The sequence below is a fragment of the Trachymyrmex septentrionalis genome, unplaced genomic scaffold (genome assembly GCF_001594115.1).
Source record: "Trachymyrmex septentrionalis isolate Tsep2-gDNA-1 unplaced genomic scaffold, Tsep1.0 scaffold80, whole genome shotgun sequence".
NCBI lineage: Eukaryota > Metazoa > Arthropoda > Insecta > Hymenoptera > Formicidae > Trachymyrmex > Trachymyrmex septentrionalis.
The window spans coordinates 2,972,744-2,996,490 of record NW_017305988.1 but is presented as its reverse complement, the minus strand read 5'-3'; the positions used below and the strand labels follow the sequence as shown (position 1 = coordinate 2,996,490).

At 31.0% G+C, this 23,747-nt stretch overlaps 3 protein-coding genes across 5 annotated transcripts in view; 2 read left to right on the top strand and 1 right to left on the bottom strand.

Annotated features, from left to right (window-relative positions):
• Positions 1-7,516, bottom strand: part of LOC108754775 (protein Jumonji) — an 8,332-nt gene extending 816 nt beyond the window's left edge. Inside the window, exons 1-10 of one of the 3 annotated variants that reach the window (XM_018497359.1) lie at positions 7,475-7,496; positions 7,153-7,372; positions 6,812-6,981; positions 2,779-6,286; positions 2,449-2,674; positions 2,146-2,298; positions 1,801-1,999; positions 1,566-1,714; positions 699-1,005; positions 60-483 (exon numbers count right to left, since the gene is read on the bottom strand). In XM_018497359.1, the coding sequence (XP_018352861.1) occupies positions 62-483; positions 699-1,005; positions 1,566-1,714; positions 1,801-1,999; positions 2,146-2,298; positions 2,449-2,674; positions 2,779-6,286; positions 6,812-6,981; positions 7,153-7,238 (5,220 nt within the window). In that variant the 5' untranslated portion in view covers positions 7,239-7,372; positions 7,475-7,496 and the 3' untranslated portion in view covers positions 60-61. Of the gene's footprint in view, positions 1-59; positions 484-698; positions 1,006-1,565; positions 1,715-1,800; positions 2,000-2,145; positions 2,299-2,448; positions 2,675-2,778; positions 6,287-6,811; positions 6,982-7,152 lie in introns of all 3 variants that reach the window. The other 2 variants (XM_018497361.1, XM_018497360.1) reach the window with 2 other exon arrangements.
• Positions 7,517-8,583: 1,067 nt separating this feature from the next.
• On the top strand, positions 8,584-19,419 carry LOC108754782 (protein transport protein Sec23A). Its single transcript, XM_018497371.1, has 11 exons — positions 8,584-8,738; positions 8,919-9,201; positions 10,884-10,970; positions 12,690-12,936; positions 13,015-13,264; positions 13,490-14,137; positions 15,306-15,459; positions 15,586-15,737; positions 16,970-17,144; positions 18,271-18,492; positions 19,289-19,419. Exons 2-11 carry the CDS (start codon positions 8,923-8,925, stop codon positions 19,376-19,378), a joined length of 2,304 nt encoding a protein of 767 aa, XP_018352873.1. The 5' UTR covers positions 8,584-8,738; positions 8,919-8,922; the 3' UTR covers positions 19,379-19,419.
• A 1,304-nt stretch (positions 19,420-20,723) lies between these two features.
• Positions 20,724-23,747, top strand: part of LOC108754783 (intraflagellar transport protein 80 homolog) — a 14,742-nt gene continuing 11,718 nt past the window's right edge. Inside the window, 5 exon segments of the mRNA XM_018497372.1 lie at positions 20,724-20,826; positions 21,048-21,220; positions 22,160-22,270; positions 23,243-23,421; positions 23,654-23,743. Coding sequence (XP_018352874.1) covers positions 20,732-20,826; positions 21,048-21,220; positions 22,160-22,270; positions 23,243-23,421; positions 23,654-23,743 — 648 coding nt within the window. The 5' untranslated portion in view covers positions 20,724-20,731.

Below are 23,747 nucleotides of genomic sequence, written 5' to 3'. Positions count from 1 at the left end.
ATAATAATAATAATAAAATCGTAATTAAAATTAACTGGCTAAAAATCTTATACGAAAGATTTTATATGTTACATACCTTAAATACTTGTTCTGCAGTTTCTAACCAGGATGGTTGTGCGAAATATACGCTTTCAGATACAACATAACCAGTACATATGCTTGATGTGAACGCTTTTGGAAATACTATTATAAATTGTCCCGGCTCTTGCACAGTCTGACATAATGGTACATGGTTGTTCACTAATAATTCCGGCGGAACCATAGCAGTATCAGAAGGTAACCATATAGTCTTATTTTTGCAATATTGTGGTACCATTTTCGAGAGCGCTTTTCGGAAATTATTATTATGCTCATCAGGTATTCCATACCAAATTTTTTTGGCACCTGTATGTAGATACTCTATCCATGGTAGACCATGCGGATCACGATACCAACAACAAGCGCTAAATAACATACCCACATGCAATGTTGGTACGGTCACACCTAGAAATACCGACATTGTATGTATAAAAATGTTATATACACCTTTATTGAAAAAAGCGTAAAATAAGGATTAAAAAATGAGGATCGTTTATTATTTATTTCCTTCATTCATACAAATAATTGTAATAATTGTAACAATTATAATATCTTGATTATGATATATATTGTGTGTGTATGTATATGTATATATATATATATATATGAAAGTTACATACCCATTAGTGGACCCAAAGCTCTTAATACTGATCCAGGATTGTTAGTGAGAACTTTAAGATTCCAAGGATGTCTAGCAAACGGACTGTTTTTTGCAACAGAAAATCCAAATCCACGACCGCTCGAATCAATGCTTGCTGCATGTACGCAGACATGACGTTTTCTCTCGGCAACATGTTTCCAAAATGCACTCTCTACCTCGTTGGCGGACGCACCCTCGGTTTCATTTCCTCGTTGATTTTCACCAAACCACATACGTTGAGTATTACGGGCAATTCGGTAAAAAGCGTTTAATGGCATGTTTCTTCCCTTTGATATAACAAATATAGATATATTATACATTATAGATATATTATACATATATATTTAAAAAATATATATATATGTATATACAGAGTGATTCATTTTAATCTTGACAGGAAAATATCTCGAAAAATATGAAGGAAAAATATTTCAAGCAAAAGTTGGTTCTGTTCCGAAGGGAAATATAAAAAAAAAGTACCACTTTGACCTTGGCGTCGTTAAGGTCAAGTCAAATTCACTTTGAATTTTTTAAATAGAATTCTCCATTTTTCATTACATTTTTTATTATATAGTTTTCTTCCATAACTTTTTGAAACACTCTAATAAAATTGTTTTTCATTAAGAACTTTTCAAGTTATAAGGCTTGAAAGTTACATTTTTGAAATTTTTAATGGAAATTTTTAATAAAATATTTGAAAATTTGATTTTTGAATAGATTTCAAACTTGCTTCAAATAAAAGATTAAGTCCTTTCGAATTAAATTTTAAAATTACACAAAAATATATATATTTCTACATCTTATATGAAAAATAAAAATAATAATCTACTAATGTGTCTTGTCGTACTTTTACAATACATTCTTCAATTTCATCAGAACTGTCTTCATCCTCTTCCTCATCGTTATCATTGAATGACACTTCTTGCCTTTGCAAGGCTTTGCTTTCTTTTCTTATCCATTCAGTTTCAACTTCGTCAAACAACTTTTCACGTTCCTCTAAACAAATTATTTTTAATTATAAATAATTCAAAGTATAAATTTTTCGATATTTTTGTAAAGCTTATCTATTATACAAAATGTACCTGGGGATAATGTATCATATGGCAATAAATATTTACAATAAATATCATCTAGCTTAGTAACACGATCCTGTGCTGATTTCGGTATTTTCATACCATCTGCTACTTTTTGCCACTTTTTTTTCTCAATTACTTCTTTCAATCCACCCAAACTTTGAACTGTTTGATATAAGTGAGGTAAATCTACCTCCATTCCACCAATCTGAAAGAGTTAATTATTGATAAGCACTGATCTTCAAATTTTATCAATTATACAATATCTATATTTAAAATATTAATAATATATGTAAATACACACACAAATTATATATATATGTTATATATATATATATACACAAATAATTTTACCCATGGTGGTTGAGTCAAAGTAATACTCTGAGTAGCTAAATATTTCTTGATAGCCATCATTTCTTTTACATTAGGACCCCATCTATGTAGCATGCGATGTACATATTGATTATAAGCGGTGAATCTCATATCATCAGATACCTTGCATTCTGGCTAAAAATTAAAAAAAAAAAGAAGAGAAAATAATAAGATGTAATTAAAATAACATATATTTAGTATATTATATATATATATATATATATATATATATATATATACATATATATAACTTGTCTAGTAGAACTTTCTCCCTGCAATATTTACCTTGAAATTTGGTGGAGGCACCACTCTACATATTCCAAATTTTTCAGCGATTGGCCTTATCTTATCTATATACTCCAATGGATCCTGGAAATCTTTCTCCGTTGGATGAAACGTTGGCGCCTCGACCACGCGAGTTTCATCATTCGCGATTTTCGTGCCTAAAAACGTCACACTATTGCTTGAAGAGCACAGTTCCGATCCCTTTTGTTTGCATTTCATTTGTGTCCTAAAAGATTTTTATCACAAGTGATAAAAGTGTATAAACAAGATGCATAATTTTACACTTATATTATTTATGTTATATTTCGAAAATATAACGTTCAATATTACCTCTTCCCACTTTTTGTCGAATCTATAGAAGCTTTTCTTTCCCTAGATTTAGGTGATTTTGTGAGTTTCTCAGCTGAATTGCTATTTATGATCGTACTGGCATTTTGACGAATCAGACTTGACACTGGCATTTCATTTTTCATCATTGACGTTGACTGCATCTCCACGTTCGACATACTTGCTACGGTGGTTGACACAGTTGCGGTCGTTGACGTTGATGGTATTTGCTGTTCCACTGTCATTGCTGCAGGATTAGGTGGAGTACGCGTTGTCGGTTGTACTGTTCCTATTGGTGGACAACGTGCCACCGATGACGGTGGCTTAGTGACTAACTTAGCTCGAAGGAGGACTCTTTGATTAGGGCCAGTCGGTCCTTCCGTACCGAGTTTAACAGCCACGCCCTGTATTAGCTGTTGACCTTGTACCAGATTTGGGCCGCCTCTCGTAACAGCCTGTAACGGAATATAAAATAGATGTCCATCGTTGTCGTCGTCATTCTCGTTACTCATTTCGGTTTGAGTAGATATCTCGGTACTTTTCTGTTGACTCGTATCGTTTTCATGTTCCTGCGTGGTCTCGTCGAGATTCACCTGCACCGCTATGGAAGCACTGCAATTTACGTTGCTCCAACTTGTCGTGAGTTTGTCGAGTGGTAGCACTTGGACAGTGGTCAAGTTTGCAAAATTGTTGGGCAATTCAAATTTGCTCACGCCTGTATCTGTATTTGCTACGTTCTTCGGTTCTGGCGATTCTTGTTCTTTCTTTATAGTCGTTACGAGATCGTTTGACAATTTTTCCTTGCTATCCAATGGTTTAGAATCCTTCAAACTTGATTTGTTAGCGATTACTTTGGACTCAGATATTATAGTCTCTGTAGATGATGATGTTACCGTAATCGAATGTTTTGCATTATCTCTGACTTTTCTTCGGAAGGGTGTGCTAACGGGAACTTCGGCGTCACTTTCAAACGCGTAAACGCTGCTCTCGTTCTCTGGCGAAAACGCGTTTGCATTCGGTATTACAGTTTTACGTTCCTTAACCTTGGGCAAAAAAGGTTTCCGCGGTTGAAATATTTTCTTCTCTGTCGGCGATTTCTTCTCTATAACATCATCCATCACGGAGTTTTGATCCGTTTTAGACATAGTGTCGCTAATATCTTCAGCAAAAGAAGTATCTTTGTTCGTTTTCCCAATTTTATTCTTGACAGTCTCTTTCGTTTCGATAGTACTCTTATTTTTGTCAACATTTGTCGCATTTTGTTGCTTCACTCCAGTAGTACGGATATTACCGGTATCGGATGTTACCGGTATCACATTTTTGCTGTGTATCCCTATACGATCCTTCAAATTCGTCTTATCCGATAATTTCGAAAGTGTAACGTTAACCGGGCGTACCAAATGTTGGATTTTCGTCGAAATAGATAGATGCGAGACATCCGCCTTTAACTTTTCTGCAGAATCGTACCTAAAACTGGAAACGTTTTCCATCTCCAGCTTGCTTTCTTCTTTGGCAAACGAACTTTCGTTCAACCACTTTTCTATCTGTTCGGTCGACATATTCACTCGTTCTTTTCTCGTGTGCAGAGTAGATAGTGGCATAAGGTTTGAGGAAGAAACCTCATTTTCGCGATTAAATTTTTTGCTCGTCTGTTCTACAGATGGCAACAATAAGCTTTGGGTCTTGACGGATAAATCCAATACAGATTTTTCCCGTACAGACAAATCGCATTCACCGTTCAGCGAATTTGCAATCGAAAGACTGTCTTTGATCGGTGATGTTTCTACTTTATTTGGCCGTAAAATGACGCTTTGATTCGCTATTTGCGCTGTTTGCGATACATCCAATGTTTTGGGTAAATTCAACTTTTTATCGGACTCTGTGACTAGCAAATTAACATTGGCATGCGTCTGACATGAGTTCAAAACTTTTGATATCGCCTTCTTAGTAAACCCTCGAAAAGATTCCTCATCGTCTGATACCTTCGACAGATCGGCTGTTTTTTGTATGTCACTGCAAGCTGCTTTTTTATCTTTCAGATTGTTAATATTGTCAGGGATTTGCCCTTCCTCTTCTTCCTCGTTGTCTTTTTTCTTCTTTATTTTATTGAGCAGCATTCCTAACGTCTCCTCTTCTGATTCCCCCTTCTCGTTTTGATTACTTTTAAGGCTCTTTTGTTTAATCTTATCCAACGACGTTTTACATATATTTTTCTCGCGTTTACGTTTTATCACAAATTTTTCCCTAGCTGATTTCACACAATTTTGAATTTGAGTCTTCGGTTTGCTATTTACGTTACTTTGCGTAGTTGTTTGTATAGTTGTGTTTTTGGAGGATGATCTAAGGCTCCTGCTTGGTTTATCAATTTTTCCAAGACTCTGTCTGGTAATAGGTCTCGAATTGCTCGTTTCTATTGAGCTCTCAGATTCTTCATCGCTATCCTCTTCACAATATTTCTGTACCCTCATCAGACGTTTGCTCTTTAAAATCAGTTTATTATTTTTACTTTTATCCAATCGCTTATTAGCGTTATTATTGTAGGAACTAACTTTAGAATCCTTGGTTTTAATAATAGTCTTGATACTATTTTGTTTCACTTTGGCTTTAAGCTCGTTTTCCGTTTGCGTTATTCTACGAGCATTTGGTAGCTCGGGAAAGCTTTCAAATGAAACGTTATCGTCATTTTCTAAATCCGGACTCACTAGTTTTCTCCCAAGAATTTCCATATATACAGCAGCTGCTTCCTTTGTTTTTCTGGTAGGCCTTCTGGAAAGATTTTGTGAAGAGACTATACCACTGGACGATCTTGTAACTCTCCTCATCTCTGATTTACTTCTAGTGCAAATCTTTTTTTGGATGCCTCTTTGTATATTTCGCTTTATCTGTGATGTTGATTTCTCCATATGTAATTCTTCCCCTTGATTGTCATCGGCATCATTGTCTTCTTCGGATGACGCATCTATATTCGAAGTATCACTATTTTTCGATTTTAAATTGACTTTTTTCTTTGGTTTGGGTAACGTAACTTTTGCTTTTGATAAAGGTTTACTGGTTTTCTCTGGTAGTACACTACTTCTTAGGCCATGTCTCTTTGTCTTGATTTTAGGTAAAAATTTTCGCGGTGTCAACTTAAGACCAGCCTTCAACATAGATCTCTCTGTACATGATCTTGTCTTCATAACGCAAGTAGGTTTAAATTTATTTTTGATTCTTTGCTTAGCAAGGCGTTGTTCCTGATATTTCTTTTTAAGTGCTTGAACCGTAGATGTAGTCGTCTTAAGTTTGGTAATACTTTTGTGCAACGCACTAGTCACTTTTTTTTTATTTGAAACAATAGGTTTTACTTTCGTCACATTTTTTTGGCATGTATTTTCATGCTTCTGAATTTCTATGAAAGTACTAGTAGAGGACAATGTCTTCTCTATAAAAGTTTGAGTTGACTTAGATCCTTGTTTCTCTTTTTTGTTGCCAGTATTGAAAAAATTTAAATTAGGTGGCAAAATAGATGTTCCTAAATTTGAAAAAAAGAAAAGAATTTGTCATCTAAAGAACATGTTAAAATCAAGACAGATTATAACAATTATGTAAGCAAATATACAATATAAATTATTATAAGTTTTTTTTTTGTAATAAGTGATGCTTAAACAGAAATATCAACAATAGAATATATATTTCTAAATAACATATTCAATTTTATATTTTATTAACAGAACAACTCTGTGTGTTTGTATGTGTGTGTATGTGTGAGAGAGACAAAAATTCATCCCTCTGCATCTCTTAAAATTTAGCATTGACGCAAAAAAATTCAGTGCGAGTAAAATTTTAGGGAGTGTAGAGTATTGATACTCATCTGATTGATGCTCATCAACACTACAATCTTCGAAATCTTACCTACATTGAATTTTTTTGTGTCGATAACTTTGCGGTTTGGCTCCGGAGCTCAAATTGGACAGGCCTGATGAGAATATGTCACAACTTTTTGGCTAAGAATTATTGATTTAAATAAAAACATCGATATTATCCTTAAATGATTAACCTCTGAAGCATAAAAATGTTAAAAAATCCTCCGTATTTGGTCGTTTGTGAGTTATTAATTCTGTGATTGTAGCAGGTTTAGCTTTCTCTTTGTCCTTAATAGGTGTAGGTGATGTATTAAACACAGTGATCGCACCTTGCGCAAATTTTCTTTGTGCATGAACTTTGGTCCTGGAATAATTATGTCGACTTAATATAATGGCAATCTCTTAAAAAATTACTACAAATACACAGGATGATTAAACTCATGTATTATTATATATTTCTTTAAATATAATTTATTTACAATTTGTGAAGTTATTATCATTAAAAACATTACACAGTAATGTAAAAGTGAATTACCTTTTCGGAGATTCCGAAAGTGGTTCCATGAGGTCCACCAGATCTCCCTCCTTCCTCTTTCTTTTATCGTTGCGACTCAAAACCATTCTGAGATGGGAACTAAAATATCGATGAACACGAAATTGTGATTCCTTTATTATTTCACTGTACGTTCAGAGCATATTGCACACTAAACGCATTCTTCGCGTAAGAACTGACTCGCTTTGTTTTACCAATACTCCTGACGATCAATAAAAATTATTGCCATCGCACTAATTATAACGCATCATGAAAAAAATCAAACAACTCCAACTAAGCTAGATTATTTGTGGAACGTTCATACCAATTCGTACTAACAGTGCACCGACTCGAACAGACTGGAATAGTGGAATAATGGAATCGTCAACAGGAAAATGACAGAAGTTAATACACTACGGCAAAGCAGAGCTGTAGATTTAGGTCCTCCGCACAATCAAAGGAACAATGAATGAGGGAACAATGAATAAAAATATTAACCAATGGCATTGAGAATGCGGAACTACGGAGTACACAGTTTCTGATAGGTTGAAATTTTTAAGCCGGAAACACAATGACTACGTTTATACGCACTGGTAAAACCGTTTTAGTTGATGTCTATTTACACAATCAGGCGTATTTTACCTCCACTAAAAATAAAGCAGCTTTATAAAACCTGATACAAAACCTGAGACGAAAATATTCTTTGTCATTTCTTAACCTTAATTAGTCGAAAAAGTTGGTAACATCGAATTTTGATACATTAAACCGATTGAAAACCGGTTTTACACGGCTTTCTTAAAAACGATTTAATAATGCCAAGCCAAACCTGTTTCAGAGGTTTTTAATAATATCTGTATTAAGAAACGTTTACAAAACATCTAAGCCAGTAGCACACAATGCTTGTTATCCTGCTGGATTGCTAGCTGTATTAAGGCTTAAACACAATAGGCACAGGTAACAGGGAATAACAAGCCATCCAATCAGAGCTCTGGGATATAATATCAAATTTACACACCAGAGCTCTAATTGGACGGCTCGTTATTCCCTGTTGCCTGTGCTTGTTGCCTGTACTTATTTTGTTTAAGCCTTTAAAATCTTGTCACCGTATTGGCTACGGTGCTGCTAATGCCTTCAAGTTAAGATGCATTTACATGCGAGCGTCAAGTGTCAAGCAGCGGAAACAACCAATCAGCTAAGCGATACGAACAGTGGTGTGAAAAATATTTTTCACACCACTATAAAAATTATTGATTGATCGCTGCTGTAAAAATTATTGATTGATTGCTGCTTCCGTTGCTTGGAGCTCACGCTTGCATGTAAATGCACCTTAAACGTTTTTATATATGCCATACTAGCTTATTGGCTTTAGCAATCTAGGTGTAGTATAGACATCTGTGGTTTGTACACGCGGAAGACATAGTGCGCATGCGTTTAATCTTCCAAGTGACGTGGCTGTAGTATTTGCATGAGAGAAATATTATTTTTTAATAAAAATCTATATAATCTCTTATTAACAGTACTTTAAGAGAGTTGTATTTGTCAATATAATAGTTGTAACTAATTTATATTTTTCGTATGCAGAGATAATCGTAAGTATTTATTTAAGTTTGTAACTAAACTATTGATTTTTCAATATTTTTATTTCCCAAACTTCATTATTTTATATTTCTATATTAAAAAGTAGACAATTATATATAGAAAAAAAGAAATTAATTTTAAGAGATGAAATCAATAATTTGTACTAAAACATAAACTGCTGTATCTTGCAGTATTATGACGACATATGAAGATTTTATTCAACAAAACGAAGATCGCGACGGAGTGCGATTCACGTGGAATGTATGGCCCTCATCTCGTATCGATGCTACCAGACTGGTTGTTCCGTTGGGTACTTTGTACCAACCAATTAAAGAACGACCAAATCTTCCAGCAATTCAATATGATCCAGTTTTATGTACAAGATCTACTTGCAGAGCTATTTTAAATCCATTGTGTCAAGTGGATTATCGTGCAAAGCTATGGGTCTGCAATTTTTGCTTTCAGAGAAATCCTGTAAGAAAAGAAACTTGTTTTACTACTAACGTGGACTGTATTGTTTTTTTAACTATACATTAAACCATCAATAAGTAAAGTTAATAATGTATTAACTGCTTAAAATTAGAAAATATATAGACAACAAATTTATAAAAAGATTCTTAAAAGTGTTTGCTATACATTTTGTCATTAAAAAGGCTGTACATTTGATCAGAATTTGGAATATACAAAGTAGAATATTGACAGAAATATAACAAATTTTGTCAACAGAATATGACGGCAAAAAATCTGTAGAAATCTGTAGAAAATACTGTAGAATGATACTTGTAAATATCTAAAAAATTTGACATATTTGTGATACAGAAATAGAGTAAAATAAACATTTACATATACGGACTCTGCTGTCATGTTAGCAGACTATCAAAATAGTAGTTTATAGTGTTATAATAATAATTGAACATTTTTATTAAATTCTATTACTTTAACAAGATAGATATTTAATTTTTACCTTGACAAAATATAGTATATGTCAGTAATATCAACAATTTAATTTGTAAAAGAATTCTGCACTAATTATATGGCAAATTGAATCTGGTGAAACGAGTTGATTTTTACATATGTTATAGCTTATAATGTAATGAACAAAAAAATGTTATAACCATGTCTAAAAATTTATGAATCAGAATATCTTGGGAAGGAAATTTTCAAAAAATTAAGTAAAGTTATTTGTGAAGAAATTATTTTTATTTCAAGTAATTTTTTAGATTTATATGAGTTAAATATGGCCAACTATTGCTTTAGACGATCTCTTTTCCATAAATCATACATATGATAGTACTAGGAAGCGCATACTTCAGCATTTAAATGTCGTCCGTCTAAACATAGTTCATAATTAGCCATACTTATTATTTCACAACTGTTGCTTAACTTAAAAATTTACAAATGACTTTTTTACTTAATTTTTTGGAAACTTTCTTACTATGGTACTCTGATTCGCGAATTTCGGGATACCCTGTATACATATGGTTGTGCTCAGCAGAGAAAACTATTATAAAATTCTTCAATATAATTTATACATTTAGTAGTTTTATAATTTATACAATATAATTTATATATTCCATATGGAAAGTAAAAACTATACTAATTATATGGGAGAATTTTACAACAGTTGCAAAACTGCTTTCTCTGCTGAATGCAATCAATAGATAGATAGTTCTTGAGCTATGGTGTATCAAAGATACTCTGTAGGCACAAGTTTTACACTTTTGATACATTATAACTCAAGAATTATATTATTGAACGTTATGTCTATGATATCTTTTGTTTACTATATTATAAACTGCATTATATGTGAAAATTGATTTACCTCATTGAAACTCAGTTTTCCATATAACTAGTCTAACATTTACTAATCACGTACGTTCCACAATGAGTCGATAGAATTCCTAAGTGGCCCTGAGTCTTAATCAATGATGTTGGTCAATAGTTAACTTGTACATATGACTAGGGTTAAAACCTGTTCTACATAACAATGTACAACCAGTCATAGTCGATTATTTCATGTTCAACTGTGATTAGCTAATTTCTTATGGCTTACGACTCTTGGATAGGCATAAGATACTGGTTAAGACTTTTGTTTACCGATTAGCAACTCAGTGTTGAACCACCATTATATACTCATATATCTTTGTATTTTTTAGTTTCCACCACAGTATGCTGCAATTTCAGAACAACACCAGCCTGCAGAACTCATCCCAATGTTTTCAACAATTGAGTATACAATAATGGTAGGTAATGAATTATAAATAAGGTAGAGACAAAAGTTTTTATTAGTTTTATTTATAAGAAATAAAAGATATAAATAAGAATATTTATTTACTTTTGCTGTAAAAATTAATTTAATTATTACTTGGTTCATAGTATGTGTGTGTTACTTTTCTAAATTATATATATTTTTTGTCAATACATATTTCATTTAATTTCATTTGAGCGCGGGCGTGGCGTAGCAGCAGCGTACGAGACTGCTATGCCAGAATCCAGATAGAACCGAAAAATTTTTCGAACGCTCGTAGTTCCTCTCGACAGGCAATGGCAAATCACTGAGTGAGAAGATCTCTTTGCCAAGACTTCTCTAATAAAAATCGCCGTTCGGAATCGACAGTAGGTCCCATGTGACTGTGTACAATCAGTGCACCACAGGCATATGAGAGAAGTCACCACTTCGACCACAAGCAGTAGAGATATTAGAATAATAATAAATATAGTATTAAATTAAACAGTTCTAACTTTATTCTAAGCACATCACTAAAAAAGATTATTCATAATAGAGAATGGAGAGATATACATAACTTTTGCACGATAAAATAAAAATTTTGATGTAATAAAAGTTGTAACGTCCGTTATTCTAACGAATACAATGATATATGATATAATAAAATTATTTTACAAATTATTTTGGTTTAAAGTTTTGTAGGCGACTACTACTTTTTTAATTTCGATTTTATGTGGTCCTATGTGGCTCACATTGACGATTGACCTGTATGATGTTGGCATCCTGATCATAAATTAATCGTCAACATGAGAGTCCAATGTTGGTCATAGGTCGAAACTGAAAAGGCAATAGTCCCGTTAAATTTTAAATCGAAATAACTTGTATAATTTGTAAATAATTTTCTTATAGCATACATTGTTATATTTGTTAGAACGGATGTTACAACTTCTTTTATATCGAAATATTTTCTTTATTTTGCAAAAATTATGCATATCTCTCCGATCTCTAATAAGAGTAAATTTTCTAAGTGATCACTGTTTATAATAGAGTTTAATTAGAGCTATTTAATTTAACATTATATTTATTAGACCTACCTTTGTTACTGGCCGTACAGGATGCTTTTTTTCCTACTGGATTTCTAGCTGGAAGTGACAGCACTACAGCCAAATAGTAGCAAAACGCAAATCTGATTAGAAATTCAGCAGAAAAAAAAGTATCGTGTGTCGCCGGCTTTAGTTTACTAGATAAAAAGAGGTGGTCGCTTATATGGAGGGACATCCTCTATTTAAGAAGTAAGGAAATCAATATATTATAGAATTGATTATATATATAAAATAATATATAATTATAAATAATATTTCATTTTATGATTATGTACATATAAAATTATAATCAATTTTGTAATAAATTTGTAAAACTGAATTATTAGCATTATGGCAGCTAAAAAATAATCTTTTATAATAGATTTCCAAAACTAGAAGGAAAATCTAGATTCCATGAAAAATATATTGGATATTGAACATATGTATTTATGGTTGTGTGGTTTGCACTCTTACTGAGAGTATCTGGAGACACTGGTAGTGTCTCGACGCTAAAACACACACAGCGACACTACCGTGATTGATTTGACTTCATTTTTTATATACATAATTTATTATCTATGTTTGTCAAACTGGAATTACATTTTAAATTAAATTTTACCATATCTTGTACATACATGTAATATTATGTTTAGCGTGCCCAATGTTTACCACCTATATTTCTACTTGTTGTGGATACTTGCCTGGATGATGAAGAATTAGGAGCACTTAAAGATTCATTACAAATGTCATTATCTTTACTTCCATCTAATGCCCTCATTGGTCTTATTACATTTGGTAAAATGGTTCAAGTTCACGAATTGGGATGTGACGGTTGCAGTAAAAGTTATGTATTTCGTGGCACAAAGGATCTTCAACCAAAACAAGTTCAAGATATGTTAGGTAATAGCTAAGCTTTAAATTATTTATTCTAAATTGTCTAAATTTTAATTATATATAATTTATTTTGTATTTTGATAGGTATTGGAAGACCAATTCCAGGACAAAATCCAAATCAGCCAAGAGGATCTGGTGTACAACCATTACCACCTGCTAATCGTTTTTTACAACCGGTACATAAATGTGATATGAGTTTAACAGATCTTTTGGGAGAGTTACAACGTGATCCTTGGCCTGTTGGACCAGGAAAACGTTCATTACGATCTACAGGCGTGGCATTGGCAGTTGCCACAGGTCTTTTAGAAGCTAGTTATGCAAATACCGGTGCTAGGTATTTATACTAAATTTATAATAAATACAGGGTGAATCAGAGTCGTTGAACCAGCTTTTTATCCTATGAGAAAATTATCGACTGCACACGTTGTAATTCAATTAAGTCGATAATTTTCTCATAGGATAAAAAGCTGGTTCAACGACTGATTCACTATGTATATTGTCTATATTTATATCATTAATATTATATACAGTTAATTCTATCAAATCTAATCTGTTTCAGGATTATGTTATTTGTTGGTGGACCATGTTCTCAAGGACCTGGCCAAGTAGTAACTGATGATTTGCGACAACCAATTAGATCACATCATGATATACAAAAAGATAATGCTAAGCATATGAAAAAGGCAACTAAGCATTACGATGCACTTGCATCACGTGCTGCAACTAATGGTCATATAATAGATATTTATTCTTGTGCCCTTGATCAAACTGGTTTGTTAGAAATGCGTCAATGTTGTAATTCTACTGGTGGTCACATGGTAATGGGAGATTCATTTAATTCTTCTTTATTTAAACAAACTTTTCAACGAGTATTTGCTAAAGATGGTAAATACCTGAAAATGGCATTCAATGCCACTTTAGAAGTAAAAACATCTCGGGAAATTAAAGTTTCTGGAGCAATTGGACCTTGTGTATCATTAGGAGTGAAAGGATCTAGTGTTGGAGAGCAAGAAGTAGGTTTAGGTGGTACTTGTCAATGGAAATTTTGTTCGTTAACACCATCTACAACAACAGCATTATTCTTTGAAGTTGTAAATCAACACACAGCTCCGATTCCGCAAGGTGGAAGAGGATGTATGCAATTTATTACTCAATATCAACATAGTAGTGGACAAAGAAGAATTAGAGTTACTACTGTTGCAAGGAAGTAAATATTTTTTTCTATTTTTCAATATTAATACACGTAGTGACAATTAAGTTCCCAGACTAAAGCAATGTAAAAACATGCCGAAGAATACCTGAAAAAACGCTTCTTCCCGAATCGTTTTAAGTTTTCTTGTCACAATCTGTTAGATCGATGATACATCTTTAAATCCTTGTTCCTTTCATTGCAATTGTTAATGCTCTTGAGTAGTCATCTCAGCTATATTGGATCGCGATGTCATATGCGAGAAATAATGTTGATTTTTCTTGCATGCCATTTATACATAAAGAGAATTTGGACGAAATGATGAGATCACTTTAAAACATTTGTAAAAATGGCCGAAAACTATTTTTACCCCCTTCATCCTTGATTAATTAGTAAATAATAAAAAAAAGTGAAATGGAAATAAGCTACACGTGCGTATTAAATAAAAACTAATAAACGAACTTTACTTGCCTTTTTTGACTATTTATTGACTGTCAAGGGAGGTAAGGATAGTTTCGTTTAAAAATGTGCTAACCTTCTAGAGGTTAACACATTTTTACAAGTATTTTAAAGTGATCTCATTATTTCGTTTCATTTTCTTTATTTACAAATGGCATGCAAGAAAAATCATTGTATCATTTCTCGTTTATGATGTCATGATTCAATATGGCCGCAGCGACTAATCAGGAGCCTTAATTTAGGCAATAAAAAAAAGTTAGTTGGTGCTACATCAGATGAGTAGGACAAATGGTTTAACATGGAGATCTCTCATTTCTCTGAGATAACGATAAAAAAAATGCGCTGAAACGTCTTGCAGAAGAAACCAGGATCTTTTTTCCTTAAGCTCAATCTTAATGCAATAAACTTGAGTAATCAAGAGAATTAATCACTCGAGTTTATCGCGTTGGATCTGAGTTTAAGGAAATGGATATGTCATCGATCCAGTACATTATGATGAGAGAACTAAAAACGATTCGGAATGAAGCATTTTCTCAGTTGTAATAGCGATGTAAACGTTAGTTGAAAGTTAGAGGGGACTATAGATGTATTAGAAGATGATATATATACTTTCGATTCTTTTTTTCTGTTTTTATGGCCTCAGTTTAAGAACTTAATTATTGCACCATGTATATTACAGGATAATTTATAAATTTTTAGTATTTCTAGAATATATTTTGAATTACAGTTGGGCAGATGCATCATCATCATTGCATCATATAAGTGCTGGATTTGATCAAGAAGCAGCAGCTGTTCTCATGTCGCGTTTGGCCGTATTCAGAGCAGAAAGTGATGATGGTCCAGATGTTTTAAGATGGGTCGATCGAATGCTGATTAGACTTGTTAGTAGTTTCTGTTAATAAAATTGCAAAAAATTACATACAAGTATAATATTCTTAAATAGTATATAATTTTGTAATTATATATTCTTTTATATTTTTTAAAAAATAAAACACTTATTTTTGCAGTGTCAGAAGTTTGGAGAATATGCAAAAGATGATCCAAATAGCTTTAGATTAGCACAAAATTTTTCTATGTATCCACAATTTATGTATCATTTGCGCAGATCCCAATTTTTACAAGTATTCAATAATTCACCAGATGAAACCAGCTTTTATAGGTAAGAATATTTTTAATTTTTATGAAATTGATATGGTTTTTTACTTTTTATGCATGTGATACTTAAAATTTATTGAGAAGATTTAGATTTCTATCAAGGACTTGGATCAAAAAATTTTTACCCGGATAATCTGAGGCTAAATTCAACTTTTGATTCCAGTTTTTTTTAATGTAACGGTTACTGTTTGAATTTTTATTTTTTTACTTAAAGTTATAGTTTATATTTATTGAATATTAATTATTGTAGTTTAAAAATAAATAACTGGAGTATCTTTTGAATAAATCCTTTTCGTTCCTTTTGCTTTTCGGTAATTATATACTTGTAACGGTTATCGTTACTGCTAAAAGAACTGGAACTAAAAGTAGAGTAGCCTCGAACCGTAATCATAACTAATCCGAAATTTTTTCCGGAATGTAATTTCGGTTCAAATCTTTGATTTCTGCATTGACCCACACATGTCTACGTATATGTATAATTACATGCATACGCGTATATGTGTAAAAGGTTGTACTTCTTTCCTTTTCATTCTTACACTAAAAATAAAAATAAGAAAAAAATCTTTTGATCTTGACGTATGATGTCAAGATCATGACTGTGAACATTTAAAAAGTTCTAACCATTAGTCGAACACTTTGGATAATGCTAATATGCTAGCGGTACTATAAATTTCAAGTCTTATAACTAAAAAAGTACGTAATGAAAAATGATTTCGTTATAGAATGTTTCGAAAAACTCTCAAGATAAGGTATAAGAGAATATACAATGAAAAATGTGGGGGTTTTTTTATTAAAAAAAAAATCGATGTGACCTTGGCCTAACCTTGGCCATGTCATCCAAGATCAGTAAATAGATGTTTTTAAACTCTACAACTTTTGTCTGAAACTGTCTGTTCTTCCAATAAACCAATACTTTCTAAGATAATCAAGTTGTAAGAACGCATACGTTTATGTACATTTATGATATACATGGTTAATAATTAATGATCAAACTCTTGTATGGAGGTAAAATGAAATAAACTGACTAGGAAAGTTCTTTATCGTTTTGTAATTTTCGCAATTATTGACGAGATATTAATTTCTAAAGATTGCTGAACAAAGCGTATGTTAACTTTGCGAAAATTACAAAATGATAAGGACTCTTTTACTCGGTTTAATCCATTTCTCCTCTATCCAAGAGTTTAATCATTAGATTGTCAGAATGTGTATTTACACATATTTTTTGGTATTTTTCAGGCATATGCTTATGCGTGAAAATGTAGCCGATTCTTTAGTTATGATCCAACCAGTTTTATATAGTTATGGATTTAATGGCCCTCCAGAGGCTGTATTGTTAGATACATCGTCTATTCAACCTGATAGAATTCTGTTGATGGATACATTTTTTCAAATACTTATATTTCATGGAGAGGTAAATAGAATTAATAAATTTAAGGTTCTTGTTCACTAACAGCATCTCAGATTATGATGTCAAAAGCGAGAAAATATAGAGTGCTCCACAATCACCGCAAGTCCTTTTAAGAGCGGATTTTCTTGAAACATTCTAAGATGAAAATACGAAGAATTACTAAGATTCTAATACGAAAATGTCGAAGCTATAACGGTTTTTAAATGGTTAACAATTAAAGTTTACTAGTCACGAAGTTGACATTTCGCGCGCTTCAGGCATAATGATATGACAAGTGGTAAAAGTGCTCCACGAGGGCCTTATCATCAATTTTGAAATTATCATATAATAATATTTGTACTAAGAAATTTTTCTTGCTTCTATATATGGAATTTATTTGTATATTACGTATACATAACTAATATTTAAATATATCACGAAGTAAAAAGTATCAATTCAATAATGAGATATTAGTGCGTTCGGGGAGACGCTATTTGTGTCATTCTATCCTTATTTTACATCTAATAAACAATGAAGATAAATATCTGAAGAGACAGAAGAATGTACCATATATATATCAAAATAAGTTCATAACAATGTTCATTTGCTTTATATGATAATTATCTTTATTACAATATAATATCAGTAGATGAACTATTTTTGAACAAGTATATATATATTAAAGCCGTTGTACGCTGATTTAATTTGTTTAAAAGTATAAAATGCATTCGAATCAAAATATGGATTTTACTTGAAAGCACAATAAAATGTATTGAACATTTTATTAATTTATTTTTACATTTATATTAAACACAAATTTTTATGCTAATTTGTGTACGATAGCTAGCTTTAATGTGCACCAGTAGCGTCCTGAATGCATCGAATCGAGAGAGAATTCGCTGTACAATTAAATAATGGTCATGAAAAATTCTCCATTATTGTTTGGAAAAACTTTAAAAAGTTAGGAAGGACTTAAAATTTTTTTTCTGTTGCAACCCTGTAAGTTTATATATTTTGTAAAAAATTCATGCTATAAAAATTTTTTTGCATACACACAGGAGTGCGCAATTGTATATATTTTAATTAATTGTATATAAAACTTGTTAACAAAGTAAATTTTTATAATGTTTTAAAATTTATATTTTTATAGACTATTGCACAGTGGCGACAGTTGAAATATCAAGATTTACCAGAATACGAAAATTTTCGACAGTTACTAGCAGCACCTGTTGATGATGCTGCTGATACATTAGCAGTTAGATTTCCTGCGCCGAGATATATTGACACGGAGCAAGGTGGTTCTCAAGCTAGATTTTTATTAAGCAAAGTCAACCCAAGTCAAACACACAATAATATGTATGCTTATGGTGCGGTAAGTAAATATATATACACTACTCAACAAAGTCTAGAGAACACTTTCAAACACGCTAAAAATTGGGCAATATTCAGAACACCGTAACTCGGAAAAATTATCGCAGACAAAAAATTAAAAAAGCATTTTAAATGTTGAAATCTCTACTTTCGAAATATATAATTGAAACTTCAATATGACTAATACTTTACGGAGTTATACGGACATAAATGGATATCCATCAAATCTAACAATTTTTCACAAAATTTACAAAGATCTATGGCATGAGATAAAAATTACACAAAAATGAGGTTTAAGCAGAAGTGTCACTTTCAATAACTGGGTGGAAAAAATCGTACAACGTTCAATAAAAAAACAAATTAAAAGTAAAGATTCACTCTTTCGACTACTGTAAACCGCATTTGTCATAAATATGGATTTAGTATAAATTTCGTACTTGCGCGATACTCTAGGGGGCTGAGATTTTCATGCATAAAATTTAATTTTTAGACATAAATAAATTAAATTGTCGATTCTTCATTGGTTGCCTATATAGATACAGTTATAATCTTCTGTGATGAAAGTTAAATACATTTTAACGTATTTAAATGTATTTAAGAAAATTTCAATTTATTTTAATCATTCATATAATGTTATCTTTGGTACCAAACAGATGATGATAGAAAAATTTTATACATACACGTTACACACACACACACGCGCGCGCGCGCAGAGAGAGAGAGAGAGAGAGAGAGAGAGTTTCAACATTGTTTTCATAATTTAGCAAAAATTAAATTATGTCGTTTGTTTCATTTAGGAAAGTGGTGCTCCTGTTCTGACAGATGATGTTAGCTTACAAGTATTTATGGAACATTTGAAGAAATTAGCTGTATCGTCTACAGCATAATTAATACATACATATTAATATTATAAGAAATATATAAGGTATAAGAGATACATATTATGGTAGTAAGTATTCATTTATTATGCGGACAATTTATATAATTATATTTATATTATTATATTTAAAAAAACAAGAATAATATTATAAAGTTATATAGAAAAGTAAAGTGAATGAAAATCGGATATGTAAATCTAACTGTAAACTATAATAATATTTCAATAAATAAAAAAATGTAAATTCTTAAGAAATATTTATTAATAGAAATATTTTATTATTTTGAAGAACCGCCTCAAATATGACATTTTTCATTTATGTATGTTTAATTTTATCGATCAATTTTTATTTAATATTGTTTATTATTACTTGAAGAAAATGTTTTTCGTACATACATATACTTATTATGATTAATATTATCACAGGTCTGCACTGCAGCCTACAATAAAAGTTGCACATTTCGACCGATTTTGCCTATCGTCATCCCCACTTCTTTTGTTTCATAACATTTAGACCGTGCACGGAGACATAAAATGTTCGAACTCAGGGATGATATTAAATAGGACACTATATATATGTTATTAGATAGGGCTGTAAGACTGATTAAGACTTCATTTTTTTTTCAATATGCACTTAATTAATATATATAAAAAACTTAATTAATATACATGTTACTTTTGAATTTCTAAAATCATAATAATACTAATAATAATAATAATAATAATAATAAATTGAGAAACAGTGAATGTGAGGTAATATGTTTCAAAGCTCTATAGTTCTATAGTGCCCTATATGAGTTACGGCTAATATCATTCTTGAGTTCAAGCGTTTTGTCTCCGCACATGATCTATAAAACAAAAGGAGTGAGAATGACGATAGCAACTTTGAAACTGTTGTAAAATTCTTCAATATGATTGGTTTATACGTTTAGATTTATAAAGAACCAAAAGCAACAACTAATCGTATTGAACAATTTTACAATAGTTGCAAAGCTGCTTTTTCTACTGAGCGCAGTCCATGTGATCGCACCTTAAACCGTTGCGCAACGTTGTGTTCTGATGAACGCACCCATTGCTTTCGTAGTTTCCATGGAAATTAAAGCATAAACAAAAATCTATCTATACCCATTAATATAACACACGATTCCTGTTCCAACAAACGTTACTCAATTACTGGCGTTACAAAATTATTTATTAATATGATTTTTACTTGGATTTTAAAGTTAAATTAATTTAAATTTGTATTGTTGCTTTATTACATATTTTATTTTATAAAAATTAAGTATTCCACTTTTTTGTTTCTATTAAATATCATAAAGATATACAAATAATTTAGTAAAAGGGTTCTAACAAAAAATTTAATATGAGATTCAAAATATCTGTACAAGAAGATAATGGACATAAAAGATTAATCACTTGTGTTGCATGGAGTTCAACAGAAGAAATTTATTCTTGTGGGTAAGTAGAAACTATTAACTTAAGATCACGTGTATATTAAATTGACGAAATCAATTGCTTCTCTTTATTGCTATTAATAAAATTGATAATTATTCTATATATTGATCGTATAAAATAAATTCTTTGGTTTTTATTTTTTCGTAAAATTTTTTAAAACTCACATGAGTATAAGATCAATATTATATTTATTCATATATTCATATATTATATTTATTTTCTAGGGAAGATCATTTATTAATATGCTGGCATTTAGAAGGTGGAATTGCACATTCCACCATTGTAACAGAATTTTCTAGTGATTTTTATCCTACTGATATGCAATGGCATCCACGTCCTAATCATTCTGCTTCTATTAAAAAATCTTTAGATGTATTATTAATTACTACAGCCGATGGTATGTCATTCAAAAATATTTTCATACGTAATAAAGATATAATTACCTAACAGCACAGTAATGTTGAATCAACATCTCAGAAACATTGAATTGCAACATTGCGAATGTATGCATCAACATCGCAAAATGTAAATTTAAAATACAGTGCAGAAATCCCTCTTCTCTCTCTCTCTCTCTCTCTCTCGTGGAAAACAAGCATTCAATATGTAGGAGGGAGCATTGAGGAGTACCTCACTAAATAACAGGATTCAATAGCTCTTCAGTTGATAATGATATGCAGCTTGTTTTCCATAATAGAGAGAGGATGTCCAAAGACAAATATGTACGTAGAGATCGGATACTTTTGGAACAGATCTCGTATAGCTATGACATATTTGGTTCATAGATCTTATAAAAAATATGTTGTTATATGTATTTTTATATTAGTGTGTAACTAAATATTATTTTTATATTTAAATTAGTATCCTTAATTTAGTAGAATTTTTAAAGATACTACGCGATACAGGGTTAACAGTGTATATTATTTATTTTTATTTATTCGAATATTAAATACATTCATTGGACATACTACGATTAACATAGCCATGTTGCTAGTCATTTTATTTATGTTCTTAATGTCATGATATGATGTTGCGTTAAGAATTTAAGAAGAGAATTATTTCTATTTATACGAAAAGTATAAATTTGAAAAAAAATTAACTGTAATAAAAAAAAACAAATGATTATATTATATATTGAATTATATGTTTGGTTTTGTATATATAAAAAATAAGTTTTAAAAAAATTATTATAAAAAAATAACATTACTTATATATGAATTGTCTCAATAAATAGCTCATATAAAAAAAGGTACTTTTTCCCTTTATTAATTGAAAAAAAAAATGTAAATATTTTTTGTAAATATTTAAAAAGCAACATTTTTATAATAATATTTTCTAGGAAAATACCATTTGATTAATAAAAATGGTCGCATCGAAAAAAGTATTGATGCTCATAAAGGTGCCACTACAATAGGAAGATGGAGTACTGATGGTTCTGCATTATTGACAGGTACATCATTAATCTATTGTTTAAAACTAAAGTTGAACATCTTATGAGTTAATAGTTAATAAAATTAAGTAGTGATTTAAAAAAATATTTAGCAAAATATTTTTAATTTAGTTCTTATGAATAATGAAATATAATGATTTTTGATTAATCAAAATGTAGAGAAAAGTCAGGCAGTATTGATCAGTTAAGGCATAAGAAATATTGTATTGTAATTAAAAAAAAATGTAAAAAAATTTATTTGAAAAATAAGAAAATTAAAAAAATAAACAAAAAATACAAAAAAAACAAAGTAGAGATAGACTCTCTCCATCTCCTAGTTAGTTCGCGAATTCGGCAAAAAGCGAGATAAGACTGTTTGAATTTATCAGGTCGCTATATTAGATCCGCTATTTTGATTTTTATAATTTCAACATAAAATTTCCTTTCAGCAATATGAAAACTTTTTATCATACCTGACTAAAAAATTTAATATCAAAGCTTGAATGCAAGGAATTAATTATACTAATTTATAAATACAAAGGGTCATTTTAAAATTGCATCTTTGTCGATGTAAAAAAATGCACGTATCTATTTTTTATTACTCTACAAATCTACTGAGTTTCAATAAAATTGGCGAGTAACACAAAGATAGGATTACTTATTACAGAGAAAGAAGAATTATTCTAGCCAATTATAAAGAAAATCACGTGAGTGATTAGTTGGGCACCTATTAAGATTGTTCCATTATTTACTAAAAATGTGTAGTTCATATTACGTACACTTCAAATTTTTAGTGTTCGTAATTCGAATAACGAAATGCAGTCCAAAGTTATTCATCCAAATTGTGGAAAACGACTTTTTTTTACAACCGGCCGGATATTCAAACTATTCTGCCGGATAGTTAAATTGTGAAAAAAGCGGCCAAATAGACGGGATATCCGTTGCATCTCTATTTTAAACTTCTGGTTTTAAAAAATATAATCTTGATTGCAGCTGGTGAAGACGGATTAATTAAGGTTTGGTCTCGCAGTGGTATGCTTCGATCTACGTTGGTTAAAGCAAACCTTCCTATATTAACTTCAAGCTGGAGTCCTGATTGTTCAACGATACTATATTCTCAAGGTGGAAATTTGTTTCTTCAGTCATTTAATTCAAATTCTAAACCGTACAAGGTATATTAAACATTTGTTATTTCGATTCACATATTATACTGTATTTAAGTACTCTCTCCCTCCCTCTCTCTCTCTCTCTCTCTCTCTCTCTCTCTCGTGTATTAATGCTATCGTATTTTTTTATAAATTAACTAAAAAATAATATAAATACTTTTTTTAATTTTAAATCTTTTTCTTACGATATTTTGGAGAAAATAATTTATTTTTAACCAATAATATAATTTAATTTCAGTGGCACGCACATAATAATCTCATATTAGTTGCTTGCTGGAATTCAACAAATGGACTTATAGTTTCTGGTGGCGAAGACTGTAAATATAAGGTAA